The sequence below is a fragment of the Pteronotus mesoamericanus genome, unplaced genomic scaffold (assembly GCF_021234165.1).
Source record: "Pteronotus mesoamericanus isolate MK-2021 breed Mesoamerican mustached bat unplaced genomic scaffold, CSHL_Meso_final contig_182, whole genome shotgun sequence".
Lineage (NCBI taxonomy): Eukaryota > Metazoa > Chordata > Mammalia > Chiroptera > Mormoopidae > Pteronotus > Pteronotus mesoamericanus.
In genome coordinates, this window is record NW_026555078.1 from 18,657,446 (window position 1) to 18,682,624 (window position 25,179).

The 25,179-nt window shown below is 42.3% G+C and overlaps 1 protein-coding gene across 1 annotated transcript in view; it reads left to right on the top strand.

The window, feature by feature from the left end:
- The first annotated feature begins 3,448 nt into the window (after positions 1-3,448).
- Positions 3,449-25,179, top strand: part of HEATR4 (HEAT repeat containing 4) — a 34,759-nt gene continuing 13,028 nt past the window's right edge. The window contains exons 1-13 of the mRNA XM_054567607.1: positions 3,449-4,385; positions 5,493-5,683; positions 6,921-7,061; positions 10,505-10,699; positions 12,009-12,152; positions 15,542-15,724; positions 16,533-16,693; positions 17,341-17,445; positions 21,704-21,822; positions 22,527-22,707; positions 23,258-23,327; positions 24,236-24,425; positions 25,089-25,167. Of these exons, the coding sequence (XP_054423582.1) occupies positions 3,481-4,385; positions 5,493-5,683; positions 6,921-7,061; positions 10,505-10,699; positions 12,009-12,152; positions 15,542-15,724; positions 16,533-16,693; positions 17,341-17,445; positions 21,704-21,822; positions 22,527-22,707; positions 23,258-23,327; positions 24,236-24,425; positions 25,089-25,167 (2,664 nt within the window). The 5' untranslated portion in view covers positions 3,449-3,480. The remainder of the gene's footprint in view (positions 4,386-5,492; positions 5,684-6,920; positions 7,062-10,504; positions 10,700-12,008; positions 12,153-15,541; positions 15,725-16,532; positions 16,694-17,340; positions 17,446-21,703; positions 21,823-22,526; positions 22,708-23,257; positions 23,328-24,235; positions 24,426-25,088; positions 25,168-25,179) is intronic.

The following is a 25,179-nucleotide window of genomic DNA, read 5'->3' on the forward strand; positions in this document are numbered from 1 at the left end:
GATTTGAAACAAGTCAGGCTGAGAGGCTGTGGTCCCCAGTCCTGCTCTCCCACCAAGCTTCCTTCCTCCTTCCCACAGATACCTCTTGGGGCTGTGGTTTCCTTAACATGTATTAAAACCTCTCAGAGCTTGTTGAAATGCAGTTTTCTAGGCCTCACTTGCAGCCTACTTAATAAAATATTCACTAAAAAAATTTTACTGATTGATTTTTAGAGAGAGAGGTAGGGAGGGAGAGAAAAAGACATCAATTTGTTGTTTCATGTATTTTTTCATTCATTGGTTGATTCCTGTGTGTGCCCTGACCAGGCATAGAACCCGCAACCTTGGCAGATTGGGACACCACTCTAACCAATCGGGCTACCAAGCCAGGGCTAAAATATTCATTTTAACAAGCTTCTCAGGTGATCTGATGCAGAGGGTCCTTTAGCAATATCTAACACTCTCAGGAGTTGACTGTGCCATCTTGGGCGCTACCTCACAACCTCAGAATCTGTGGATGGAGGTGAGGCTGTATCACTTCTTAAAAGCTTTCAAAAGTGAACTGTGCTAAGGTTTATTGCTTTTTAGCCTTCCCTTCCGTGGCAGTTTCTACTCTCTAATAACAAAAGGAAAAAAGCTAGATATTACTCTTTTTAGCACACATTACTCAGCCCACTTCACCTATTTCTGCGGAATAATGGTACCAGCTTAGGGGGCGAGGGTAGGGAAATGGGAAGGTGAATAGAGAGTGGCACTAAATTTGGAGCCTCTGAGATACCACCATTTGGAGTCTGGTTTCTTATGTCAGGTTTTAACAGGAAGCATGTGCTTAACCCTTCCAACCACACACCTGCCTGTCCACCCAGGCTCCTTAAAAGTGCAAGGAGAATGCTAGTGATTGCTACTTACCAGATTGCAGGGCCTTGTCTGCAATTTGCCAGGTTTGAGTAATTGCAGGATTTATTCAACTTCTCATGCTGTCAGTGCACAAAAGCACCTGAGACCTGCCACTATGCTCTTGGTTCTTAAGGGCTGTTTGTTGGGAGAGAGGACCCTGCCTCACAATGACAGTCCAAGTACAATTTCAGTTTGGACAATATGTATATGGAGCCTCCAAACTCCATTCCTAGACCTTTTCTTTTCTCTCTGTGCACCCTCTCTTTTAACTGCCTTGGCCCCGAAACTGTTCCCTCAGTATCCAGCACATCTGACTGTGCCTTCCCTGGACGATAGTCCACGCTCCAAATCATTCACCCAAGAGAACATGGCTGGGAAGTACAGAACCTGGCCTTACGCTTCTGACTCTAAATCCACTCAGGACAAGCTTCTTTTGATCAAATCTTACTACATTTTATCCTGTCCCCATCCCCTTTCAAAACATGTCTATCATGCGTTTTCTTCCTTTTCAACAAGCCATTATATTAGATGATAATAACTATTCCTTGATAATTATAATAATTTATTAATAATGATATTAATTATTATAAACCCAGATTTTTTCCTGGAATGTTGACATCATAACCAAAGATTCTTTTTTTTCTTTTTTTTAAAGTCTCACCAAAGGACCTTTTCTTATTGCTGTTTAGAAAGAGAGGAAGGGAGAAGGAGAAGCATTGATTAGGAACCTCCTATACGCGCCCAGACTGGGGATCAAACCCGCAACCTAGGTATATGCCCTGCCTGGGAATTGAACCCAAAACCTTTCAGTTATGGGACAACGCTCTCACCAATCAAGCAACACTGGCCAGAGCTAACCAAAGATTCTGTATGTCACAGACTAATGGGCATACATCGGGATAACCCGTATCATTACATATCGGTAGTCGTCTTGGGGTGAAACCAGTCCCCATCCTGTTTTTCCAGTTTTAGGATCAAACTCCCCTTGTCTTAGGAGCAAGTCATTGGCACACTGATGAGAACTATAAAATATTTGATTAGGCAATCAATACACACGGCAGGAGAGTACTAATATTGTTTTCATCCAACTGTTCATTTTCAACCAGTGAAAGTAGGTACTGTTTCAGGAAAAGTATCACCATCTTCCACCCTTGCCCTAACTTTTCTAGTCTACCTTTTAAAATACTGAGTGCCAGTGTAGCCATGTTGCCTTCATGATTGTGAAGAGATAGAACAACCAAATTTCATCTTATGTGCAAAACATCCTTGAGGGATATCATATCAATCATGTGTGACTTAATTCAGGTGAGGTTATCAATTCTGGTCTAGTGACATCTAGATAATAGCTGGCCCTTAACCTGCCCTGGCTGGTGTGGCTCAGTGGATTGAGCGCCAGCCTGCTAACCAAAGGGCTGCCGGTTCCACTCCCGGCGAGGGCACGTGTCTGGGTTGAGGGCCAGGTCCCCAGTAGGGGACGCATGAGAGGCAACCACACACTGATGTTTTTCTCCCTTCCCCTCTGTCTTAAAAAAAAAAAATATATATATATATATATATATATACACACATATACATATATACATATATATATATACACATATACATATATATATAGTAAAAGCTGGCATTTATGAGAAAGAAACCCACCAAGAGATGAGATTTAAGACACAGAAGAGAGTCGGATAAGTCAAGCCCTAAGGAGAGAAGGTACTGTGCTGAGTGGTATAAAGGAAAGAGAAATAAGTCATATCTGAGCTAAGGGGCACCTCGTGAATAGGGCAGACAAGGCGGGAATTGGTACTAAGCATAACAGGACACAGAATAATGATCTCATTGTGCACTGTGATTCTGAAGGATAGCAAAGACAAGAGACATGGCCCTTGGGCAATGCAGTTAGAGAGCCACAGATTTAACATATTTAATAATGTGAGGTGTTGCAGGATTAAAAGTTAAAATAACTGGTATGGACTAGTAGTAATTTATAAGTTCACGTATGACATGGATCCTAGATAGGTAGGAAGAATTGTGGAGAAGGCAGAAATTGAGCTGGGCCTGGGAGAATGGATAGAATTTGTGTCAAGTATGGAAGAAAGGCTCTTTCATATAGAGGGCACTGATGAAAGCTCCATTTTGTGAAGGGAGACATACTTGGAAAAGAGCTAGGACACTCAAGGGGTTACATGTCAGGACATGGTCATTAATTGGGGTCACAGTCATGGAGAACTCTGAGTGCCAGACTGAGTTGTCTGAACTTTATGCTATAAGCCTTTGAACAGAGAGAAAGAAATATCTGAGGAAAAACTAGAAGCACAGGATACTGTTGAGAAACAGTAATCCTTAATAAAGAGACAGGGGCTTAGCTTTGGGGACAAGTATGAGATTGGAAGCAAGGGTCAGATACAAGGAATATTGAGAATGTTGCCCCTTTTCTTTCTTTTGTCCTCCTAATTCTCTTGAATTTCCCCCTCCTCCCTTCTATCTTCCAAGTTCTTTTCTCTCTCTATTGCTATGGGTTACCAATTTCTGCTGACCTAGAGCTCTCACCAGTTCCTCTCATCCCTTTAGCAGGTCACGCTTCCAGGCACTGCCTGTGGACCAGGCAGAATGGAAGGAAGCATTTGCCGGGAAACAATGACTAGGAACCAAAAGGGAAACATCTTTCACCCCCACAGCTTCCATCAGTCGCTGCCCCCACGGCTGGGATGGGGCATGATTTTCTCCTACGTAAAACCGACAAACAAGGAGTGCACCTCTGTCTCCAACGTGCCACCAGTCTTTCACTTCAGCCCCCAGCACTGTGCACACCTCAAGAACCAATATTTGAAAACAGCTGCTTCAAACCTTACTTTCTCGCAAGAGGTAGTGTGGCAGCGAGGGCTACCCAGCATTCCTTACGGCCAATACAGCTTTGACCACCTTTACAACACGGACAACATCATCCAACCTCCCCACACCAGAAAGGCCCGACCTGAGAAACCTGTCAGCTTCAAGTTCTTGGATTCTTCAGGTCCCTCAGCAAGGGTCACCTCCCAGGCTGTGAAAACAGTAAGCTTTAACAATCTTAAGAAGAAGCTAAAGAAATCAAAGTCAGAAAGCACAGTCCAGGAAACATCTTGCCCTCTCATTCATCCCTGCAGGGATCCAGACAGACTGAGTCTGTCACTTTCTCCAGATGTGAACCTGGAGGAGAGGGAAGCCTGGCTTCCACCCCATGAGAAGGAGGCCAGAGCCTGGGAGGCCATCGTGCTGGAAAAGCTGAACAAGCGCACTGCCCGGTGGATCCAGAATAAGCGTCCTTTAAGGCCTGGGGCATCCCCCAACAAGTGGCAGAACTTCTTACGCCAGCAATACGACTGGAGCCACATCCGGGATGAGCTCACCTCCACCAGCGACCTAGAGCTCTTGAAACAGCTGGAAGAAGAAGAGAGAGCAGATTTTGAGGGTCGAAGTATCATCCTTCCCACCCAGGAAGGAAAGGAGCCAGAGCTGCTGCTTCCTGTTTATTACAGGTAGACTGGCTGGGCCTTGGACATGCCTTTGAGAATCCCTGACTTCCCTTCGAGGATTCCTGGGTGGGCTTACACTCTCACATCAACCTCTTGTGTTTCCTACTGCCAACCTGTTCTTTAGGTCTCCATAAAGTAAGGTTTTTCATCCTTGGCACTGACATTCTGAGTTGGGTAATGCAATACACAGGGGGCTGCCCTGTGTGTTGCAAGAGGTTTAGCAGCATTCCTCTGGATGCCACTAGTACTCTCCAGACACTGACACACGTCGCCTTAAGGGACAAAATCACCTCCCATGGAGAACCACTGTCTTTAAAAGTATTGGTTCTCGGCCTTTCCCTTTTTGCTGATCCAGTTACTATCCAGGTGCTCCCAGAAATGAATCCGTGGTGAAAGAAAAGAAGGCAGAACCCTCGTGGCTCTGAGGTTTGGCCCTGCCTCACTGTAAATAAGGAGCCAGCACATCACGTACTTAAAAGCTGACTGGCAGCAGGACAAGGAAACAACCTGAGGGAAGAGGGTAACTGCATTTCTCAGGTTGCTTCCTTCTCATTTGTAGCTAGAGTGAAGACTGAAGCTATTGTAATATCTCTGATTCCCAAAAGCGAACTAAAAAGTAAGTGAAAACCCATTTATTAGAAAAATATAAACCGCATTCCCACTACTTTCCAGTTACTCTGCTAAGTGCTGGGAATGCAATGTAAGTGAGACAGACATGGACCTACCCTTTAGGGCACTTACAGCTTGCCCACTGCTTACACACATAATGGTAACATAGGAGGGAATGTAGGAGGCGGGTTCCCTTGCCTAAGTCCGCGCAACTTCTGAGAGCACCAGTGTTAGAGAAGGGTAATTCTGGGAGAATGGTCACTCTATTGTTCTGTCCAGGGGCTGCAGAAGGAGTGGCTCCACCAGGGGAGGGGGACGGTGACTGCAGACAGGTCCTTCTGGCAGCTCCATACTCAGCTGGCACATTGGGAACAAGGCCAATCATTAAATATAGGTATTCTTTAAATGCTCATGTGTGTATGGGCTGAGCTTAAAAAGGAATGGGGGTAGTCCATCTACTACCTTTCCCCCCTTTTCTCCCTCCCTCTCACTCCTGCCAAGACTGCCCAATTACTTACCACAAGTGCAAAGAACTGAAACTGCCTCTGGCCAGAACAAGACTGCTGAGGATATCACTGGAAAGAGGCCCACCTGCCAGCTGCCAAATCAGAGCTGCTTCCAGGGGGTGAATCCTCGAGCTGGAAAGTTTGCTTACTCCACCGACAACACCTTTGAACAGGACATTTACTTTGGTAATAGAGCTGGGGCCTGGTGGTAGGGGCTGAGGTAGACATGGAGCAGGCAGGTGGAAGGTAGCTGGGGGATGAAACAATCGCGGGTGGGGATGAGGCCCTGGGTGACCCAGGTGTTTACAGTAACAGTCCCCGGCAACTCGCCCAGGAGCTATTTGGGTTCTCCAGGGTGGTAGGTAGATGTACCTGGTAGGGAGAAAACTCTTTTCCCTCTTCCCCCTTTCTCTTTCTATCTTACTAAGGAGACAGTGGAGGGAGGGATTGTAAAGCAAGCAAGATTTGGCTTTGGGAACAGCCTGCCTCTTCTCTGTGCACCCTTCCTCCCTCCTCTCACTTTGAGATATTCCTTCACTGAGGTGCTACACTAGAAAAGAGAAATCACAGGCTTTGGAGTCAGGCAGATCCGAGTTTAAATCCTGGCTTAAACACTTCCTACTAACCTTCAGGAAATTATATACTTCCTCTGAGCCTTATGTACCTTATTTGTAAAACAATATTAACAAAAATACTCTTGCCCCAGCTTGTGTGGTTCAGTGAATTGAGTGCTGGCCTGTGAACCAAAAGGCTGCAGGTGTGATTAGCAGTCGGGGCATGGGCCTGTGTTGCTGGCCAGGTGCCAGGTTGGTGGCATGCGGGAGGCAACCAATTGATATTTCTCTCCATCTCTTTCTCCTTCCATTCTCTTCTCTCTAAAGATTAATAAATAAAATCTGTTTTTAAAATGCACTTGATGTAAAGAGTAGATGACAAAGCATCTATAAATGCCCAATAAATGTCCAATACCTTCCCTTTCCACCTTGCCATCCTTTAGAGGCCTGGGCTCCCAGGATATACAATCTATTCTGCATGATCCAAGCTGTTTATTCTTTCCCACCCCCATCTTTTTCCTAAACTTCTATCAACTGAAAGTCTTCTTAAAGTGTTTAAGAAGTAGTATTTATGACTGATAAAGAGATGAATTAGGTGGCCTTTCATTAGTATCTAGCTTTTCATAGGGGACAATGCCTGTAAGTTAAGCAGGCTCTGCCTTGACTTCCAGGCCTGAGAGAGAGAGCATGGTAGTCATGAGTTCTGGGGGCTTAGAGTAGGGTAAAATGAAATCAGGTCTGATCCTGGTGACTGGTAACACAGGAAAAGCAAGAAGGAAGGTGCTGAGGGCTCATTATTTCTTCTCCTCCTCCTTTTTTTAATGCCATCTGCATATTTTATTTATTTGACTTTCTTTATCTATTCATAGATAAAGTCCAGATCATCCACCAGATTGGTGCAAAGAGAGACCAAATTTTCCTGGAAAATCTCAACCAGTACAACAAGCAGCTATCTAAGGTCTTCCCTGAAACCCCAGAAAGGTGGACTTCCCAGCCAGTTCCTGAAGCACGTAAGCAGGAAGCTGATAATGGGCATAAAGATGGAAAAGTGGCTATTTCTTTTCCTTTTTTTTTTAATCCTCACCTGAGGAGGTGCTTAGAGGAGAAGGGAGGGAGAGAGGGAGAAACATCTATTGGCAGCTTCGCCCATGTGCTCCACAAATGGGAACTGAACCTGCCACCCCAGGCATGTGCCCTGACTGGGAATCGAACCCTGGACCTTCCCATTCACAGAAAGATGCTCCAAGCAACTGAGCCACACCAGCCAGGGCGTGGCTATTTCTTTAAGGCCCCTGTTTCACAGGGCAGGGCACCACCAGCATCTAGGCAAGTCCCTTACTACCAACTAAAAATCATCTCATGCAGTTATAAAATACAATAACTAGGAAGAGGCTTTGTGAAGCATCCATTCAGTTGAAATAAGAAAAAGCTTATGTGTAATAAAGTGGTTTAGGACCAGTAATTACCAATGAGGCAGAACCCATCTTAATGCTTCCAGGGGGCAGTTAATCAAACCCCTGATCCAGCAGCACCTTGCCCTTTTCCCTTGGGCTGGCCCTCCCCTCTTTCTCCATTCTCAGGCTCATCATACCTGCTTCAGGCAGTATATTTTACAAGTTTCTGTTTCATAAATACATCATTCTTCATTCTGTAAGACAAATAAGATAGAAGGAAAGAAAATAGCCAAGAAATGAGCTTATAAAACAAAAAGTGCCCGTCCACCCTCCAAGATACTATGCTTCCATTTTCCATGACTTTGCAGTGTCTCTGTTCAGATGGGCCCCTGGTGTGCAGAAACTAGTAGGAGTGACTTCCTCATTTTCCCACCAGCCCTAATACCTCTGTCCGTGGTGCTGCCTGGCTTGGTAACAGTCACTAGAGTAGAGATGCTAATGATGGCAGCTACATACAGTTTCCCCAATACTCACACACCCTCCTTCTTTGCAGAGGGCCACCATTAGAAAGCAGTGGAGAAGACACCCCAGCGAAGCCTTGGGTTAGATCTTCATGAAAACTGAGACACTAATCATTCTACAGCAAGTCCCTTTTGTGATACTTATTGATACATAGGTGATTTTTGTGAATATTTTTTTCTAGAGATTTTATTTATTTTTAGAAAGGAGAAGGGAGAGAGAGAGGGAGAGAAACATCGATATGTGGTTGCCTCTCCTATCCCCCCTACTGGGGACCTGGCCTGCAACCCAAGCATGTGCCCTAGACTGGGAATCAAACTGGTAACCCTTTTGCAGGCCAATGCTCAATCCACTGAGCCACACCAGCCAGGGCGATTTTGTGAGTATGTTTTACAAACCATTGAGTGCTACACAAACTCAAGGCATTATTATTTGTATAGTACCTTCCCCACAAGGCAGCTCTATTCTGCATGTCCTCTCCTCTAAGAATAGGCCAATCCACAGAGACAGAAAGTTGATCAGTGGTTGCTGTGTGATAGTTGCACAAGTCTACAAATACATTTAAAAACCCCTGAACTATATATACTTTAAAAGGATGAAATTTACAGTATGTGAGTTCTACCTCAATAAAGCTGTTATTTTTTAAAAATCCTCTTAGGGTCCTACTGCATTCACAGACGCTTCCCCACCTATCTCACTTGCTTCATAGGCATTTTCTTCCCAGTAATGCTGGACACCTGCCTTCTTTCCCCTAAGAGCACACAGCTAATGCTGTAGGATTTTTAACATCAAGCTTCTTTTTAAAATAGTATTTGAAATTGATCTGGGTAAAGTCAAGCCAGAGTAGTATTATAGACACATCTTCTTATAACCATTTTATTCATCATCTCATCTCAGGAAATATTGGGTATGAAAGAACGTGGAAATAATAGAAAACTTCCTGAGGTTAGATGTGGGTAGATTACTTTTTTCCTTTTCATTTTGATTGAACTGAAAAACTTAGATGGTAATTTCTTTAAAGTGATACAAATTTTGAAGAAACAAAGTGTACTTATTATGACATAGCCTTAAGTTTCCCCCCAATCAGAACAAAAAAAACACCTTGGTATGCTCAGATCATTATGGTTCCTATATACCAAGCACAGATTTTATGGTACAAGTCACAAAGGCACGTCCATTTCTGCCAACAAAGAAGACAGCCCCTTTGTCCCATAGACAGTCAAAGGGTTTCTCCTTTGTGTGCTCCCTTTAGATGGCGTTTGATGTGGAAGGTGGCTAGTGGGATGTATTTCTATCTACCTAGAAGATAGATAGAAATCTCAAAGGACTGGAAGTAAAGTAAATGTTGGCAGTTGTACATGTTTATTCCCACAGATATCAAACATCGGAGATTTAAGACTTTCTTACCACATCCATTTTAACCCCCTGAGCAGGGGGATACAGGAGGAACAGCTACTTCTCACTTCCATGGGAGGGATTTCCAGGAGGCTGGGAGAACTCAGGGAGTGTCATGTGGCAAAGTATCTGTACACTGGGGGCTGACCTCTTTGGAGCTGGTTCTACACCTTCTGGCTGTACACGTCCTGTATATGCTGCAAAGGAAGGATGCCCTGAATTGGGTGACTGAGTTCCCCCAGTATGACCCAGCTGGGTGAGGACCATTTGGAGGGTAGGCTCTGTATGGGCATCTGAGCTACACTGTCCTGGAGTCTGACAGGACTCTTTTTACATGAGAAGAAATGGCATTGCCCTCCTTCCTCAAAGGAAAGAATTGATTCAGAGCAAATCTAAACATATTGGAGTTACAATGAAATCTGGAAAAACAGAAACAGGTGATAGCGACAGACTAGAACATGAACCTGAGAAGCGATATGGCAAACAATGAATTTAGTAATGCAGAAATGTTTCTGTCTGGTTTGTCTTTGCCTTCTCCGTACAACTACACCTCTGAGAAAGGAGCTTTCTGTATCTCAAGCCAAGGAGCGTAGAAAGTCCCCAAAAACATAACTGTAACTATATTTATATAACAACTATACTTATAATTTCTTCTGTTCTCAAATTTCCAACTGTTATTTGTCATAATTAGGAAAAACTCAGAGTTGCTAAAATCTTTAAAATTAGCTGCTTGCAGTCCCAAATTAAAAACACTAAAAAGAAAGCTTAATAAATTAGGAATTAATGGCCAATTAGACTCTAAATTGCAATATATCAAATATTGAATTTTATGACCAAACATTTTGACATAGTAACATATTTATGTTCCTAAAGTTTTATTAAACTTATAGAAAGGTTTGTAAATAGCTCAGCCCCCCACCCCCACAATCTCTCCACCATCATTGTGGCTTTATCTTGTCTGTAATCGGGACTTTGCATAACTCCCTATGGGGCTCGTACTCAGTTCCCTTCACAATCACAGGAAAGTTCACTCTTCAGTATGTTGTTTTGCCATGGTGTTAGTCAGGAATAATAATGTGATGCTAGTTGGAACACAGGGCCTAGGGCAGTGAGGTGGGAATTCCTCATACTGCCCTACTGCACAGCTTGCAGGCCTGTGAAAGGAGCCCTGTGCCGGACAGCTTTGCCCACCCCAGCCAAGGATCTGCTGCTGCCGGTTGGTGAAGAGGATATGTCCATTAAGACCAGGAAACTGAAGATGCAGGCAGAATCATTGGAGGATTGGAAACTGGTGGTCCTTCAGAGGATGCTGCAGGAATGGAAGACTGCCTGGGCTCTAAGTGAGCAAAGGGCAGGGGATACAAAAATCAGCATGAATTTGTGGGGGAGGAGGGTCTCACCTTGGACTAGTGTTTTTCAGTCTTTGAAAAATCCATCCCTCTCTTGTAAAAACATAAAAATCTGGTTGCCTTGTCAAGATTAGACTAGACAAGAGCCCTTCACACAATGCTAGTTTACATGTATCTGGATATCCAGATGCTTTTTGCATGGGCAGGTTTTACTTTAGTAATTTGTGGAAACTCACTATGTTGAGACCTCTTCACAGGCAGGGACCTTAACTTACTGACCTTTGAAACTTTATGTTCAATGAATATTGTGTGAAGGGAAGGATGAAATATGCTGCCCAAGCAATGGAAATGTAATGATCAAAAGAAATGGTAGCTGTCTGTGGGAAAAAACAACCCCTCTCCAAAATTCATTTGTGGCAGTGGGATTATCATGTATCTACTTTGCTTTTAGAGACATGAGAGCAGAAGTCTGAGTGTCTAGGGCAGAGAAAAGGCCTCGCAAGGACTGTCGAAAGCTATTTGAGTCTTCAAATCCTCTAGCTGCTGTCTTTCAGAACATAAGAAAAATATTTAGTGCAGGAGAAAGAGAGGAGATCCATAAACTAGATCAGATAAACAAAAACAAAGAACAACAACAAAAAAAAGAGATTCTCAGTAAAAGCTACAAATAGGGAGCAACTACAGATGGTGGGAGCACTAAAATAAAAGCTTGGTACCTACAAAGAGAGCAGTTAGCAATAAAATGACGAAGACCTTGAAAGCCAGATGGAGGAGCCCTTAAAGGCAAGGAAACCTGATAACTTGACAGGTACTTTGCTAACCTTTCTCTAGTTATTGCATTTACTAACTCAGTCACTAAGTATGGTAGGTTCTAATATTAATCCCATTTTACTAATGAAAAATCTCAAGTTCAGAGAGGTTAAGTAACTTATCCAAGATCACACAGCTATTAACTGTGATTCCAAATCAGGTATGTCTCATAACAAAGTGCCCTTAAACACTATGCTTTATTTTCCCCTTTTATTTTCTAGATGGTAACAATGGAGAGTTATTTAAGCAAAGAGAGACAGAATATGAGTTGGGTATGGGTGGGAGTTTTGTTTGGGAACTAACCTAGAGAGGATGGGGATCATCAGAGAAATAACTTCCCTAAGGATCCATCTCTGGAGCTCTTTATTTTTCTGAACTAATGTTTTGCTTGAATTGTCCTGGGGGAAGGGGACTTCTTGGCACCTGCCTGCAGTATGATATCTAACCCTAACCAGGTGGTTCTCTTCTCATTTCCCTCCCTGTGCCACAGTCATTGAGTGGCACCATGAGACAATAGAGGGCCTGCTGCGAAGTTTGGTGGACATGAATGATAATGCTCGGATCCAAGCTATCGTCACATGTGCCACAGCTGCTTTAGAACGGCCCCGGATTGCCATCAGCCAGGGGGACTCAGGTGAGCCCGAACTGGACTGCTTAAGAATGCTATAGACAGGTTTTCCCTGCTACCTCAAAGTACAATATTCCTATGAAACCCTCTGTAAGCCAAAGTAGCATAACTTGAAGAGTTATCCCCCACTTTCTGAAAGGTCACATATGATACTTTGCCTTCATGGAAGACCTATATTAGTATGGTAACAGCTTTTTTCATAAATGCAAACATCCTCTTCAGATTTCTTTCAGTTAGCAAAAACAGATACTAACAGAATTATAATCTACTGAGGAGCTGTTTAACAAGACACAAGACCCAGATGGTGGGAACTAGAAATGCTATTTAAAGGACATAAAACTAACAGACATTTATCCATCAAGCACCTTCTCAGATATCACCTTTTCTTAATGTGAAGCCTGAGCTGACATTTTTTCTTTCTCTGCTGCTGGTACCATACTAATATTATTGTTATTATTATAGAAAGGATTAGGAAGAGAGAGGGAAACATCGATGTGAGAAATATCAACCCATTGCTCAAAAGCACCTCAACCAGGTTGAACCTGCAACCTAGGCATGTACCCTGACCGGGAATTGAACCTGTGACCTCTTTGGCTTTATACAAACTGAGCCACACCAGCCAGGATACCACCCTAATATCATTCCTGTCCTAATGTTTATCACTCTCTCATAGTTGCCTGTTTACTTTTCTGCCATCTCTAGTAGGCAAGAACTCCTTAAGGGCAGGGACTAATTTTAATTCTACAAAGTTGTTGGATTAAAAAATATATTTATTTATTTATTTATTTATTTATTTATTTATAGAGAGGGGAAGGGAGGGAGAAAGAGAGGGAGAGAAACATTAATGTGTGGTTGCCTCTCAAGCACCCACTAATGGGGACCTCGTTGGCAAACCAGGCATGTGCCCTGGCTGGGAAGCGAACCCTTTGATATGTAGGCCGGGACTCAATCCACTGAGCCACGCCAGCCAGGGCCAAAGTTGTTAGGTTTTTAAAGTTTCATTTCACTTATACTCTGTCTATTGAGTTCCAGATATGGGCATTTTTCCTCCAAGTTTTCAAATTCACTCTCTCTGCTCCCTCTGCTGGAAAATTCTTCCTCTCTTCACCTGATTAACTTCTATATTTGCCTTCAACTTGCAGCTAAGACGTCACTTCCTCTGAGGAGTCTTCCCTGCCCCAGACTGGTTTGGTGTCCCTGCTATACATGTGTTTACAGATATACATTTTCTATTACAAATGTTTATTTCCTTGGGTATTAAATGGGATGATAGACAATGTTTGTCCAGAAGGTATCCAGCCATGTGATATAAAAAATAGACATTTATTGAAGAAGATACCAGATACAAGAAACATTGTACACAGGGCAATGATGCCTCAGTCCCCTTCAAAGTAGCACATTGGGACCTCACACCATTCTCCCAGTTGCCATCAGCTGCCTTGTATTTTCCTGAATCAATGGTCTGAAACCTCTTCCTTTTCAAAGGTGGATTCATTTTTGAGAAAAGCCAGAAGTCACAGGGCACCATATCTGGGCTATAGAGGGTCTGAGTCAGGTGGGTGATTTGATGTTTTACAAAAAAACTCTGCAGGAGACATGGTGCATAAGCGGTCACAGTGTCGTGATGAAGCTGCCAATTACCAGTTGCCCCTGGCTGTGGCCTTCTGAATCATCGGAATAGTTTCTGCAGAGGAATGTTCAAGCTTAACATAAAATTTGATGCATATTTGTTGCTCTACTCATTCACTCTTTCTGAATGCGACAGCCACACAGTACACACGCTCGCTCACCAGACTCTATTGCGCCCACTGACTAGTACAGTGAAGTCATTGTTCACGCATTCCAGTCCACTCTCCTTGGCTGCCAGATTACATGGGTATTGTGCAAATCATTCTCACAATATTCCATGTTACATTAACAATGGCTGGACTTTTTCCAGACAGACTTCATATGTTTACTGCCTGACACATAGAGAAAACCTTCAATAAGCAGCAACAGATATTCTAATCTTATCCCCAAATCTTCAACATACTTACAAACACCTTTGTCTTCCGCCAAAAGAACTATGCCTTTCATGTGACTCCTTTCATATGTCCTAGGTGTCTAGATTTTGATGTGTCTTGTTTCCTCCCCCAACTTTCCCAAAGAAAATGATCTACTCATTATTTCTTGAAATACTCAGCTGACTTCTACCTATTTCCCTGAAATACACAGATTTCCATCTAGCCCATTATTAACAGTTGGCTTAGCAGCCTGCAGTGGTAGTAAAAAGGACAGATTAGAAATCCTAAAATCTTAGTCATAGGTCAAGCTTCTTGGAAGTCGGTTAACTTCTAGGAGCTTCAAATTCGTTATCTATAAAATGAGGATAGTTGTGGACAAAAGGTTAACAAAACCCTTCCCCTTCTACTTGAGAATTTGAGCTTTAATTAAATATCTCCTTGTTACTCTGATAACCCAATAAGGACAGGAACTATATTTACAGGCAACATTGCTTGTCATAAAAAAATGAACCCTGATTCATCATTTTGGACTGGGAAGAGCTATAAGTGAAATATAAATACCTCAAGGAGTACCATTGTTTAAGTTTCCACGAATGCTGTGACTTATATAACAGCATGCCCTTTGGGGACCCTGGAATTATATCTATGGAGTTGTTATAAAAGATACTAATTCCTGTGAAACGTATGACTTGTATACAGAGTGGATTCCATGCTCCTGAGCTGTCCCCAAAAGGCTCCATGGAATGCTATACAAACCACCTCAAGAACTCTGGCCAAAAGGAGTGCCTAATGCTGCCTTGTTGGCCAACTATGCTCCCATCCTATATTCTTCCATAGACTGATACCATGGGTGGACCATGATAGTCTTATGAGCCTGTTTAGTTAAACAAAGACTCCTAAAATACACATATTTCAGGTGAGCCCTGCTGTAATACCTGCCTTGCCTACTTCAATGATGAATGAATGAGATGACTATGAAAACACTATATAAGTGGGAAAGCACCAATCTAAATGTAACTGCTATTACTATTAAAAATACAAAATGTAATGTAAAATTATAAAAATATATAGGGTAAATATGTTGATTTTCATCACTAAAACTTATGGTGAAAGCCACCACAGCCTAGCTGGAGACCGTATTCAGCCTGAATATAGCTTCTTCAAGGCCAGGTTGGGAAGGACTGGAAAGCAGCATAGCCAGCACAGAAGTGAGCCATAAAATCCTGCCCATTGTAGGGGCTCAACTAAACTCTAATTATTATGTATTATGTAGACGTAAGCCCCAGCAAGTGAAACTGAGGATGGCTGCCATGTAGCAATGGGAAGGAAGCTGTGTTCCAGAGAAAAACAAAGGGGTTAGCACTCTCCTCTAGTTCTTTTTTTAAATCACAGACAAGGAGGAGACTGTGAAAGCCCCATTGATCCAGGACTTGCCAGAAGTTCTAAAGCCCGCTCTGGAGGCTGCTCTTTGTGACAAGAATGTGAATGTGCAGATGGCAGCAGCAATATGCCAATATGTCATCCAGTCACATAATCCCCTTGCCCGGGACATCATGCAGAATGCGCTTTTGAAGGGTGAGTAACTCCCTTTTTATTCAAACCTGGGAATTTGGGATAAAGAGAAGATATCTTACCATCACCTTTTCCTAATCTTTTCCTCTCCACTATCATACTCTGTGATATCTACTGTACTGGGCTTGTGTTCCTCTTAGAACTTATAAAACTTAGTTCTTCCTAGGTACTTTTACAAAATGGGTACACTGCCACCTAGCGGTATTTTGGCTAAGTGTTTCATAGACGCATTTAACTAGGAACCATGGCCTTTGACACAACTGGATTTTCTTTTTATTGAAGTATGACATAATTGAAAATATATGAAAATTAAAAGTCACCACTTGGACACATCATGATTCCATTTTTACACATTAACTTATAGGCATTGTCCACATGCATTGTTGGTGTAATACAAGCCAAAAGGTCAAGTGATATGCCCAAGGTCTCAATGCCTATTCCTTTTCTGGGAGTTGAGGACAGACAAGGACAACTGGATGATCTTCTGCTATAGACACTCAACAACTTGATTCATCTGTCTTAAGAAAGCCTCCACTTCAGACTTCCCAGTTTTTAAGGGGAGGAACAACTGTATCTTTCAGCCAAGCCAAAAGGGCCTTACTGCTATTACCGAAGAGCCTTTTAGGATTTAACTTTTCAGGTTAAGATTTTTCAGTCTATATTTAAAACCTTGATATGATCCATTTAAATATGGGACTGGATTTCTAGACTGAAAGGGGCACAAGGAAGTGAGATATCAGGCACCCAAAGGCTGTTCTGTGGGGAAAACAGGTCACCTATCTGGACTCCTTTTCTCACCTCACTGTGGCAGGTAATAGCGTGGATAGCTGGGCTGCAGCTCAGTGCTTGGCTCTGGATGGTGCTGCCACTTACCCCGTGATTAAGAGGATCCTCCATCAGCTGTTTAACAAAAGGAATGAGGACACTGAACACCAGGCGTGCATGCTCCTGAGTCATCTCAGTGGGAAGATGGTAAGGGTCCATTATAGGATCAGAAAAAGAAACGAAGTTTAGGGGAACAATTGAGACTTTGAGATTGGTGCATGGAAAAAAATCCAAAATGCGGGGGTTGGGTAGGATGATCTCAAGCATAGGTAAAACTACACTTGGTGTAATGGAACTGGGGTAGAGAAGTGTATACGAGGAAAAATGACAATAGCTAGCTTAGAGAAAGGTGAGAGAAGTAGGCTGCAGATGGCTTCTGTGTATGCAATAAGATTTGTGACATGTAGAATTTACTTCTGCTGTATGTTTACCCTTGAAAACCACACAGACCTACAATTGTTTACTTTCAGCAGAAATGTGAAACACAAAGACTTAGGCATATAAAAGTTATTTTAGGGGTAAAGATAGTTAAAGTCAACAGGAGAAGGCCTCAGAAGTTTTCTGTTCAGATTACAAAATCTGTATTTTGTTCCCTGACTCACGATACCAGAAGTCAGCTGGGTTAGATGGACCAGTGCTCCAAATTTTACAAACCCATTCCTTGCTAGAGATGGGCATCTCACGTACTTCTTACATTAACTATGCTGCATGCCATGTTAGGATGGAAGTTCTTCGAGGTTCTAGCATCTCTAAAGATGATCATGAATATCCATACAAGTCTTCTATTTCCTCAGACCCAGATACACACGATACTTGCTGTGGAGCTCAATAGCCGCCAATGGAAGGACCGGATTATGGCCTGCCAGGCTCTCCCGCGGATCAGTGGAACTGTCTGTTTGGTAAGCTTTTTCTGTTTCCAGAACAGAAAGTCTAGGCTAGAGAGTCCCTCCACCTTTTGCTGCTATCTGCTATCCCATTCGTACCAAATGGATCTCTGTCCTCACATTTCTCTTTTACTCCTAACCAAGGATTATCTTCAGATGTCAACATGGCTTTCTGTAACTTAAGCCACTGCTTCTGAGCTTGTGGTGGCAGTCCACAAACTGTTTATAACCCACCTACAATGAAATAAGAAAAAAAAACCCAGAGTTTAAAAACTTTTATAGTGATTCGACATTACCTCCATATCAATATACTATATAAGTATCAGTCAATGACATTTTCCCACTCAAATACTGGTCCTTCATCACAGATAGTAAGAAGCACTGACTTAAACTACCTAACAACCCAACTACACTGGTGTCTCTGCTGGCTTTCCCTGAGAGAAGTAGGCTACAGATGGTTTCTGTGTTAGCACACATAGAAAAGGTATAAACCACAGTTCCTACTTCAAAAAGTTGACATTATAGTTGGAGTAACAAGACTAAGATACACAAATGATTCAAGAAGAAGCAATAAATGTAAGTTGCTTTAAAGCTTTTAAGAGAGAGACTAGTATGGGCTAGCTTTATCAGTTAAAGTTGTGTGAAGGAGTGTGAGACACAGCCGAGCAACACGGGATAGAATGAAGGAGGACTTTTGCCATGAAAAACCCTGACCATCATTTGGGATTCCACCTGACCTCCTTCTTGCCATTATTTTTTAATCATCTTTAGCTATCCAAATGGGATTTTTCCCTTCTTCCTATGTGTCACTATATCTTTTCCTTATAACAAAATGGCCCAGAACATTACCATTCCCATGAGAAGTGAACACCTTCTATTCTTTGATTCTCACATTTTGATGTGGAGAGCATAAAATCTGGCCATTCACTATAATTACCTGAAGACATTTTAGTCTGAGTTAATTTTGCCCCAACTGCCATAGTACCCTGCTGCTAAAGTCTTGGACCAGGCGCATCACCAGGAGCATCCCAGGCATCACCCAAGAGCTTGTTGAGTGCAAAGTCTCACCTCAGGTCAACTCAATCGGAATCTGCATTTTTAAAAATATATTTTATTGATTATGCTATTACAATTGTCCCAATTTCCCTCCTTTGCCCCCTCCTCCCAGTACGCCCCTTTCCTCCAGCAGTCCCCAGCCTTAATTCATGCCCATGGGTCATGCTTATAAATTCTTTGGCTCCTCCATTTCCTATGCTATTCTTAACATCCCCCCTATTTTGTACCTACCAATTATGCTTCTTAATCCCTGCACCTTTTCTCCCATTCTATCTCTTCCCCCTCCCAGTTTATAACCCTCCAAAGGGTTATCCCTCACATTGCTCTTTTTTAAAAGTTTTTAAAAAGTTTTAAAGCAACTTACATTTATTGTTTGTTCTTGAATCATTTGTGTATGTTGGTCTTGTTACTCCAACTATAATGTCAATTTTTTAAAGTAGGGACTGTGTTTTATACCTTTTCTATGTGTGCTAAACACTCAGGGAAAGCCAGCAGAGACGCCAGTGTAGTTGGGTTGTTGGGTAGTTTAAGTCAGTAGTTTAAGAGCAATGGAGATCATAGATGATTATCTATGATCCTGTTCCTGTTCTGGCTGTTTGCTTTGTTTGTTTCTTTGTTTTGGTTCAGTTGTTGATAGTTGTGAGTTTATTGTCATTTTACTCTTCATAGTTTTGATCTTCTTCTTTTTCTCAAATAAGCCCCTTTAACATTTCATGTAATAATGGCTTGTTGATGATAAATTCCTTTAGCTTTACGTTGTCTGGGAAGCAATTACCTGCCCTTCCATTCTAAATGATAGTTTTGCTGGATAGAATAATCTAGGTTGTAAATGACAGCTTGCTGGATAGAATAATCTAGGTTGTATGTCCTTGCTTTTCATCACTTTGAATACTTCTTGCCTGCAAAGTGTCTTTAGAGAAATCAGCTGATAGTCTTATGGGAAATCCTTTGTAGGTTACTCTCTGTTTTGCTCTTGCTGTTTCTAAGATCCTCTCTTTATCTTTAACCTTTGGCATTTTAATTATGATGTGTCTTGGGGTGGTCCTCTTTGGGTTCAACTTCTTTGGGACTCTCTGATGTCTATTCCTTCACCAAATTAGGGAAGTTCTCTTTCATTTTTTCAAAAAGGCTTTCAATTTCTTGTTCTTCCTCTTATTTTGGCACCCTTATGATTTGGATGTTGGTACATTTAAAGTTGTCACAGATTCCCAGGCCTATCCTCAATTTTGTTTTTAATTCTTCTTTCTTACTGCTGTTCTGATTGAATGCTTTTTCCTTCCTCATGTTCCAAATTATTGATTTGATTCTTAGCTTCATCCTCTCTGCTGTTGGTTCCCTGTAGATTTTTATTTCATTCAGTGTAAACTTCATTTCTTCCCTTATGTTTTTGCCACACTGAATGAGTTCTTTGAGCATCCTGATCATCAGTTTTTTGAACTCTGCATCTAATAGATTGGTTATCTCCATTTTGTTTAGTTCTTTTTCTGTTTTTTTTTCCCCCATTCTTCCATTTGGGCCATATTTCTTTGTCTCCTTAATTGTGCAGCCTCCCTGTGTTTGTTTTTGTGTATTAGGTAGAGCTGCTTTGGCTCCATGCTTAGACAAGGCACCTGTAAATTGTGTGGGGTGCAGCCTCAGGTAATTGCCAGGGCAAGCAAACTGCTTCACTGCGCTGTGGCTCTGTGTCAGGGTAGGGCTCAGAGAGGGTATAATACTGCTGCCTGGCTTCTGGAGGCTTGCCTGGCACTCACCCCATTTCTAGTCACTTCCCCCACTTCTTGTATGTGACTGACACCCTTACAGCTGTTGCCCTGGTGGTGAATCCCAGAGTGGGTGGGTTTGTGTATGTTCTAAGTCAGTACAGGTCCTTTAAACCAAGTCTTCTGAAAATCTGGCAATTTCTTCTGCCACCCCAAACCCCACTTGTTTTTATAGCCAGAAGTTATGGGGATTTATCTTCCTGGTGCTAGAACCCTAGGTTGTGTAGTCTGGGCCTGGGGCTGGGAGAGCTCGCTCCCAAGGTGTCCCTCCTGACTTTTATCTACTACATGTGAGCGTGGAATCACCCATTCTGCTACCGCTGCCTTTCCACACCATACCACACCACACATCTCTGAGCCTCTCTGACCATCTCCACGTCTCTGCAACTCCACCTCTCCTACCTGTCTAGATGAATGTGGCTTCTTTAAATCTTTGGTTGTTGGACTTCCATACAGCTCGATTTTCTGACTCCTCTGGTCATTGTGTGTTTTGAGATATAGTTGTAATTCTCTCTGAGGTTGCACGAGGAGGCAAAGTGTGTCTTCCTGCACTTTCATCTTGACTGGAAGTCTTCAGAATCTGTATCTTATCATTTTAACATCTGATTCATTTGCACACTCAGCCCCTTAGCAGCTGTCACTCAGGATTGCCAATTAAAAGTAAAAAGACATGCAGAGCAAGCAGGGGACAGGGTAAAAGATGAGAATCTTTATGCCAGGCTGCTGGAATTAAGAAAGGCATTATGTCCATCAGTTCTCCCCTTCAGTAAGCAAGCAGTTTCTGACCACATCCTACATGCCAGGCACCATTGTATCATTGGGGATGCAAAGATAATACCTTCGCTTGGTTATAAATAACTACAACAGAAGCAATTTTAAGGTATTATGGGGTTTTCCTTACAAAGGACAAAGGAGAGTTCACCGAAGAGATGCTTTTTGCTGAATCATAAAATCAGAGTAGGAAACATCAGGTACCAGGTAGAGGTGAAAAAGGATGTTTCTAACAGGAAGAATAGCTTGGACACATTCACAAAATCAACTACAACTGCAATAATCTTTGTCCCTTCCCCTCTGAGAGAAGTATCAGTATATAGGTGGCCAACTGTCCTGGTTTGTCCATGGCACAGGAGTTTTAGTCCTTAACCCGGGAAAGTACCAGGCAAACTGGGATTAGTTGGTCACCCTATTAATATGTCACCTTCAAATCCTAAGTCTCTCAAGTATTGATTACATCATGAGCTTGGAAAACTGACCAAGATCTGAGCCCTGGCTTTAGCACTCAACTAGTTAACCTTGGGCAAGTAAATATATGCCTACATTTTGTCATCTGTAAATGGTAATATCTGCCTCATTGGTTTGTTTGAGAGGATTAAGTGAAGGAGAAAAGTTCTCAGCACGGTGCCATGTATGAAATTGATGCTCAATAAATGGTGGCTAATTATTACACCTATTTATAGGATATAAAACATAAGTTGATCCAGCTGATGTGGAATGACTGGAATAAGGAAGTAAGACAAGCAGCTGCCAAAGCTCTGGGGCAAATGAGTCTTGGGAAAGAGGTGCATGACACAATCAGGTAAACCTAGTTAACATGAAGAGAGAAACTTTTCTGTTCTTAAGTGTTCAGGGGCCCTGGGATCCAGCCAGCCTTTGAGGAGCTGCTCCGTATGCTCAGCACTGTACTGAGATCCAATGCAGGATTATTAAAAAAAAATAAAACAAAAAGTTAACAGTCCCTTATAGACACTAACAATGTAGCTAAGGAAAGAATCATTAATTGAATGTCCACTAGGTGTTAGGCACTGTTTTGGATGATTGCAAAAGTTCAAAAGCATGATATGTTTCTGTTTATACAGGCAAGATACACAAATGCCTAGTAAGGTCAAGTTTCATGGAGGGTAGATGAGACTACATAGGCAGAGAGGAAAAAGAATGACATTTCAGGATGAGAGCCAAATGCAGAAATGAGCATGGCACACATGAAGGCAGTGAATAGAACTGTAGTAAGCAAGAGGTGCATGTTTCAAAGTTTCTTTCATTTAGTCTTTAGTCATTGAACATAGCTTAGTCCCTAGCCCATGCTAGCCAATAAGGATTCAAGTAAATAAGACAATTGAATATCTCCCCAGTGAACTTAAACTAATGAGGTTAAGGCTGACAGGAAAGGGAGGGAATGAATAATGGACAGCCTACAAAGGTTGGATTTTATCCTGAGGGCATTGTAGGGGAGGGAGCACCAAATGTTTAAGGAGGGGAAATAAAAGCACGTCTGCTTTACAGAGTCAAGCTGTGTCAAGGAAATTCCCAAGAGCGTGTGGAAGCCCTGTTCCTGATCAGCGGGCTCAAGTTCATGACTGCCAAGCTTCTCCCAAGTTTCCTAAACTGCTTCTCTGATGACTTCATGGCAGTTCGGCGGGCAGCCTGTTTAGCAGCAGGTGCTCTGCAGATCCGTAATACAATGGTGAGTCAAGGAAACACGATCCCATCTTACCTGATCAACCAGAAGAAGGCATTACCCTGAGCTTCCCTTGATATGCATAGTACACTCACCATTCTGTGGAGACACAGAATGAGCAATCAGAACCAGGAAGGTGAAGGAGTATATAGCCCACATCAATCAGTTAGGACCACACTTAGCTCCCAGCCAGGCCAGACTTCACTCTAGGGCACATCCCTGAATCCTATTCTCACCTCAATTATGGGCTTTAGGATTATCTCCTGTGAATGAAGTTGTAATGCCATGTTATTAGGAGAAAACCTGATGGAGGCTTTCAAAAGAGGTCTGAATGGCCATATGAATCTGTCAGCTGAGAAAATCAACTTAAAGAAATGAGACAATTTAGCTAATATATTATGTGTGCAGGTTAGTACTTCAGGCTCTAGCTCATTTGTCACTTGAATTGATATGTCATTTTTCAGTTATAGTACATTTTAGAAATAAGACAGGTCCGTGTCCCTGGTCATTCTTGCTCTGGTCTTCTCCACTCAACATTGTCTTTTATCCATCCCAGGTCATTAAATGTCTTCTGAATTTGATACAGAAAGATCCTTACTGGAAAATCAAGGCCTTTGCCATTCGAGGTATGACAGAAAGAGTGGCCCTGCTCCTCAATTTCAAACACCTTCCTATATGCTAGTACTGTACAGATGATACCTAGAATTCCTCTAGAAAGGGGGTCAAGTGTAGGGGAGGGGGTGATCACACTGGCTCAGAAGTTCCTTGCCTGAGAAATTAAAAATTATTTTCTGCTTTTTAATTTTTAGTTAAGGATCCCGAGCCTAGGTCAACGTCAAACATGTTAAGGCAAAGGGCTGATGTTCCCTGACAACTGAGTTAGTGATAAGTTCCACATAGGTATCCCACTGTTGGACACACTTGCTTTCTCTGAAGGTCTTAACTATAGGACTCTTTAAAAGTCAGACCACATTCAAGACTGCTACAGAACCAAAACCCTCCCCTTAAAATCGCCTGGTTTCTTTTTAAGCATCTTTGCATTGCTTCTCTTTGACACTGTTTGGCAGGTCCCTAGCAGAATCAGCCCTAGGTAAACCTGTGAAAGTAACTGTGCCTCCTTTCCCTGTCACTCTGCTTGACTAGTCTAGTCTTCTGAGTTAACTGTCCCATAACTCATCCCCACATTTACCTATTTATGATAGGGAAATTCATATATTCTCATATCCTAATGATATGGATAGGGAAATTAGTATATTCTCATTTCCTAATGGGCAGGGATGGTATGGCACACCACTTCTAGGAGTCCCTTGGAGATAATGTCGTACTCAAACTTATCTCTGAAATTCTAATGGTGATTATCATCCAAAAGGAAAGATGCAAACAAAAAAAAACTTTAGTTTAGTATTTGTAATAATTAATATAGCAGGTGGCTGCCTACACATTATTTATTTAGACCACTTCTGGATGTTAGGTTATAGCTAGGTTAGTCTTAAGTGAGTGACAGTTGGAACATGCTGCCCTCTAATCTCTGCAGCTTTGGGACAGATTGGCCAAGTGAGTCCCCAGCTAACAGACCTCCTGCTCTGGGCTGTACACTATGAAGCATCACCAGGTGTTCGACTAGAAGCTTGCCGTAGCATCCTAGCCCTCAAACTTCAAGGGGACCGGGTCAGGGACACCTTCCTAGACGTGCTGCTCCTAGAAAATCATGATGCTGTTCTAAAGTAAGCCCTAAATCTCTGGTTCCGTCCACCACCCCAACTTTCTCATCCTTGTTAAGACAACATATCCCTGCCTATCCAGGCTGCCTAATGGCTATAAAAGCACGGATTCACCTGTGTCATTCACCTACTTACCCAAATGGGTAACCGAAAAAGATAAGATTGAAAGTCAAGCCCATCTAGATCATGCACCTATACTCTAGCCCAAATGGTTTTAAGTTATTCATTTCTTCAACTAACATGTATCAGGTGCCCACCATGACAACAGGCTTTAAGGTAAAAAAAAGTCTAGTGTTTGAATCCCAGCTCAGGACTGCACTAGCTACATGAGCCTGAGTAAGTTACCTAAACTGTCCAAGCCAATTTTTTTCATGTATCAAATTCAGACGATAGTCGATCATATGGGTTTGTGGTGATGATTAATGAGATGACATGCTTGGTACCTAATAAGACGTTCAATAAATGGTGACTATTAATACCCACAAATGTATAATCTCAATGATGCTCATAAGTTAAGCATCATATCATTTGCAGATAAGGCTCAGTAAAACCTCATAGTTAGGACTGGAATTTAGGCTTTTTGTCTAATTCCAAGTCCTATATTTTCTACCCCCATGCTTTTATTTAAGGATAGAAACAATCTAAGAAGTCCTTCTTATCTTTCAGGGAAATTCACCAGGCAATGAAGATACTCAACTTAGAAAATGAGGGGAACAAAGAACTGCTTCAGGAGATCAAAAACAGGGTAGATAAGTGC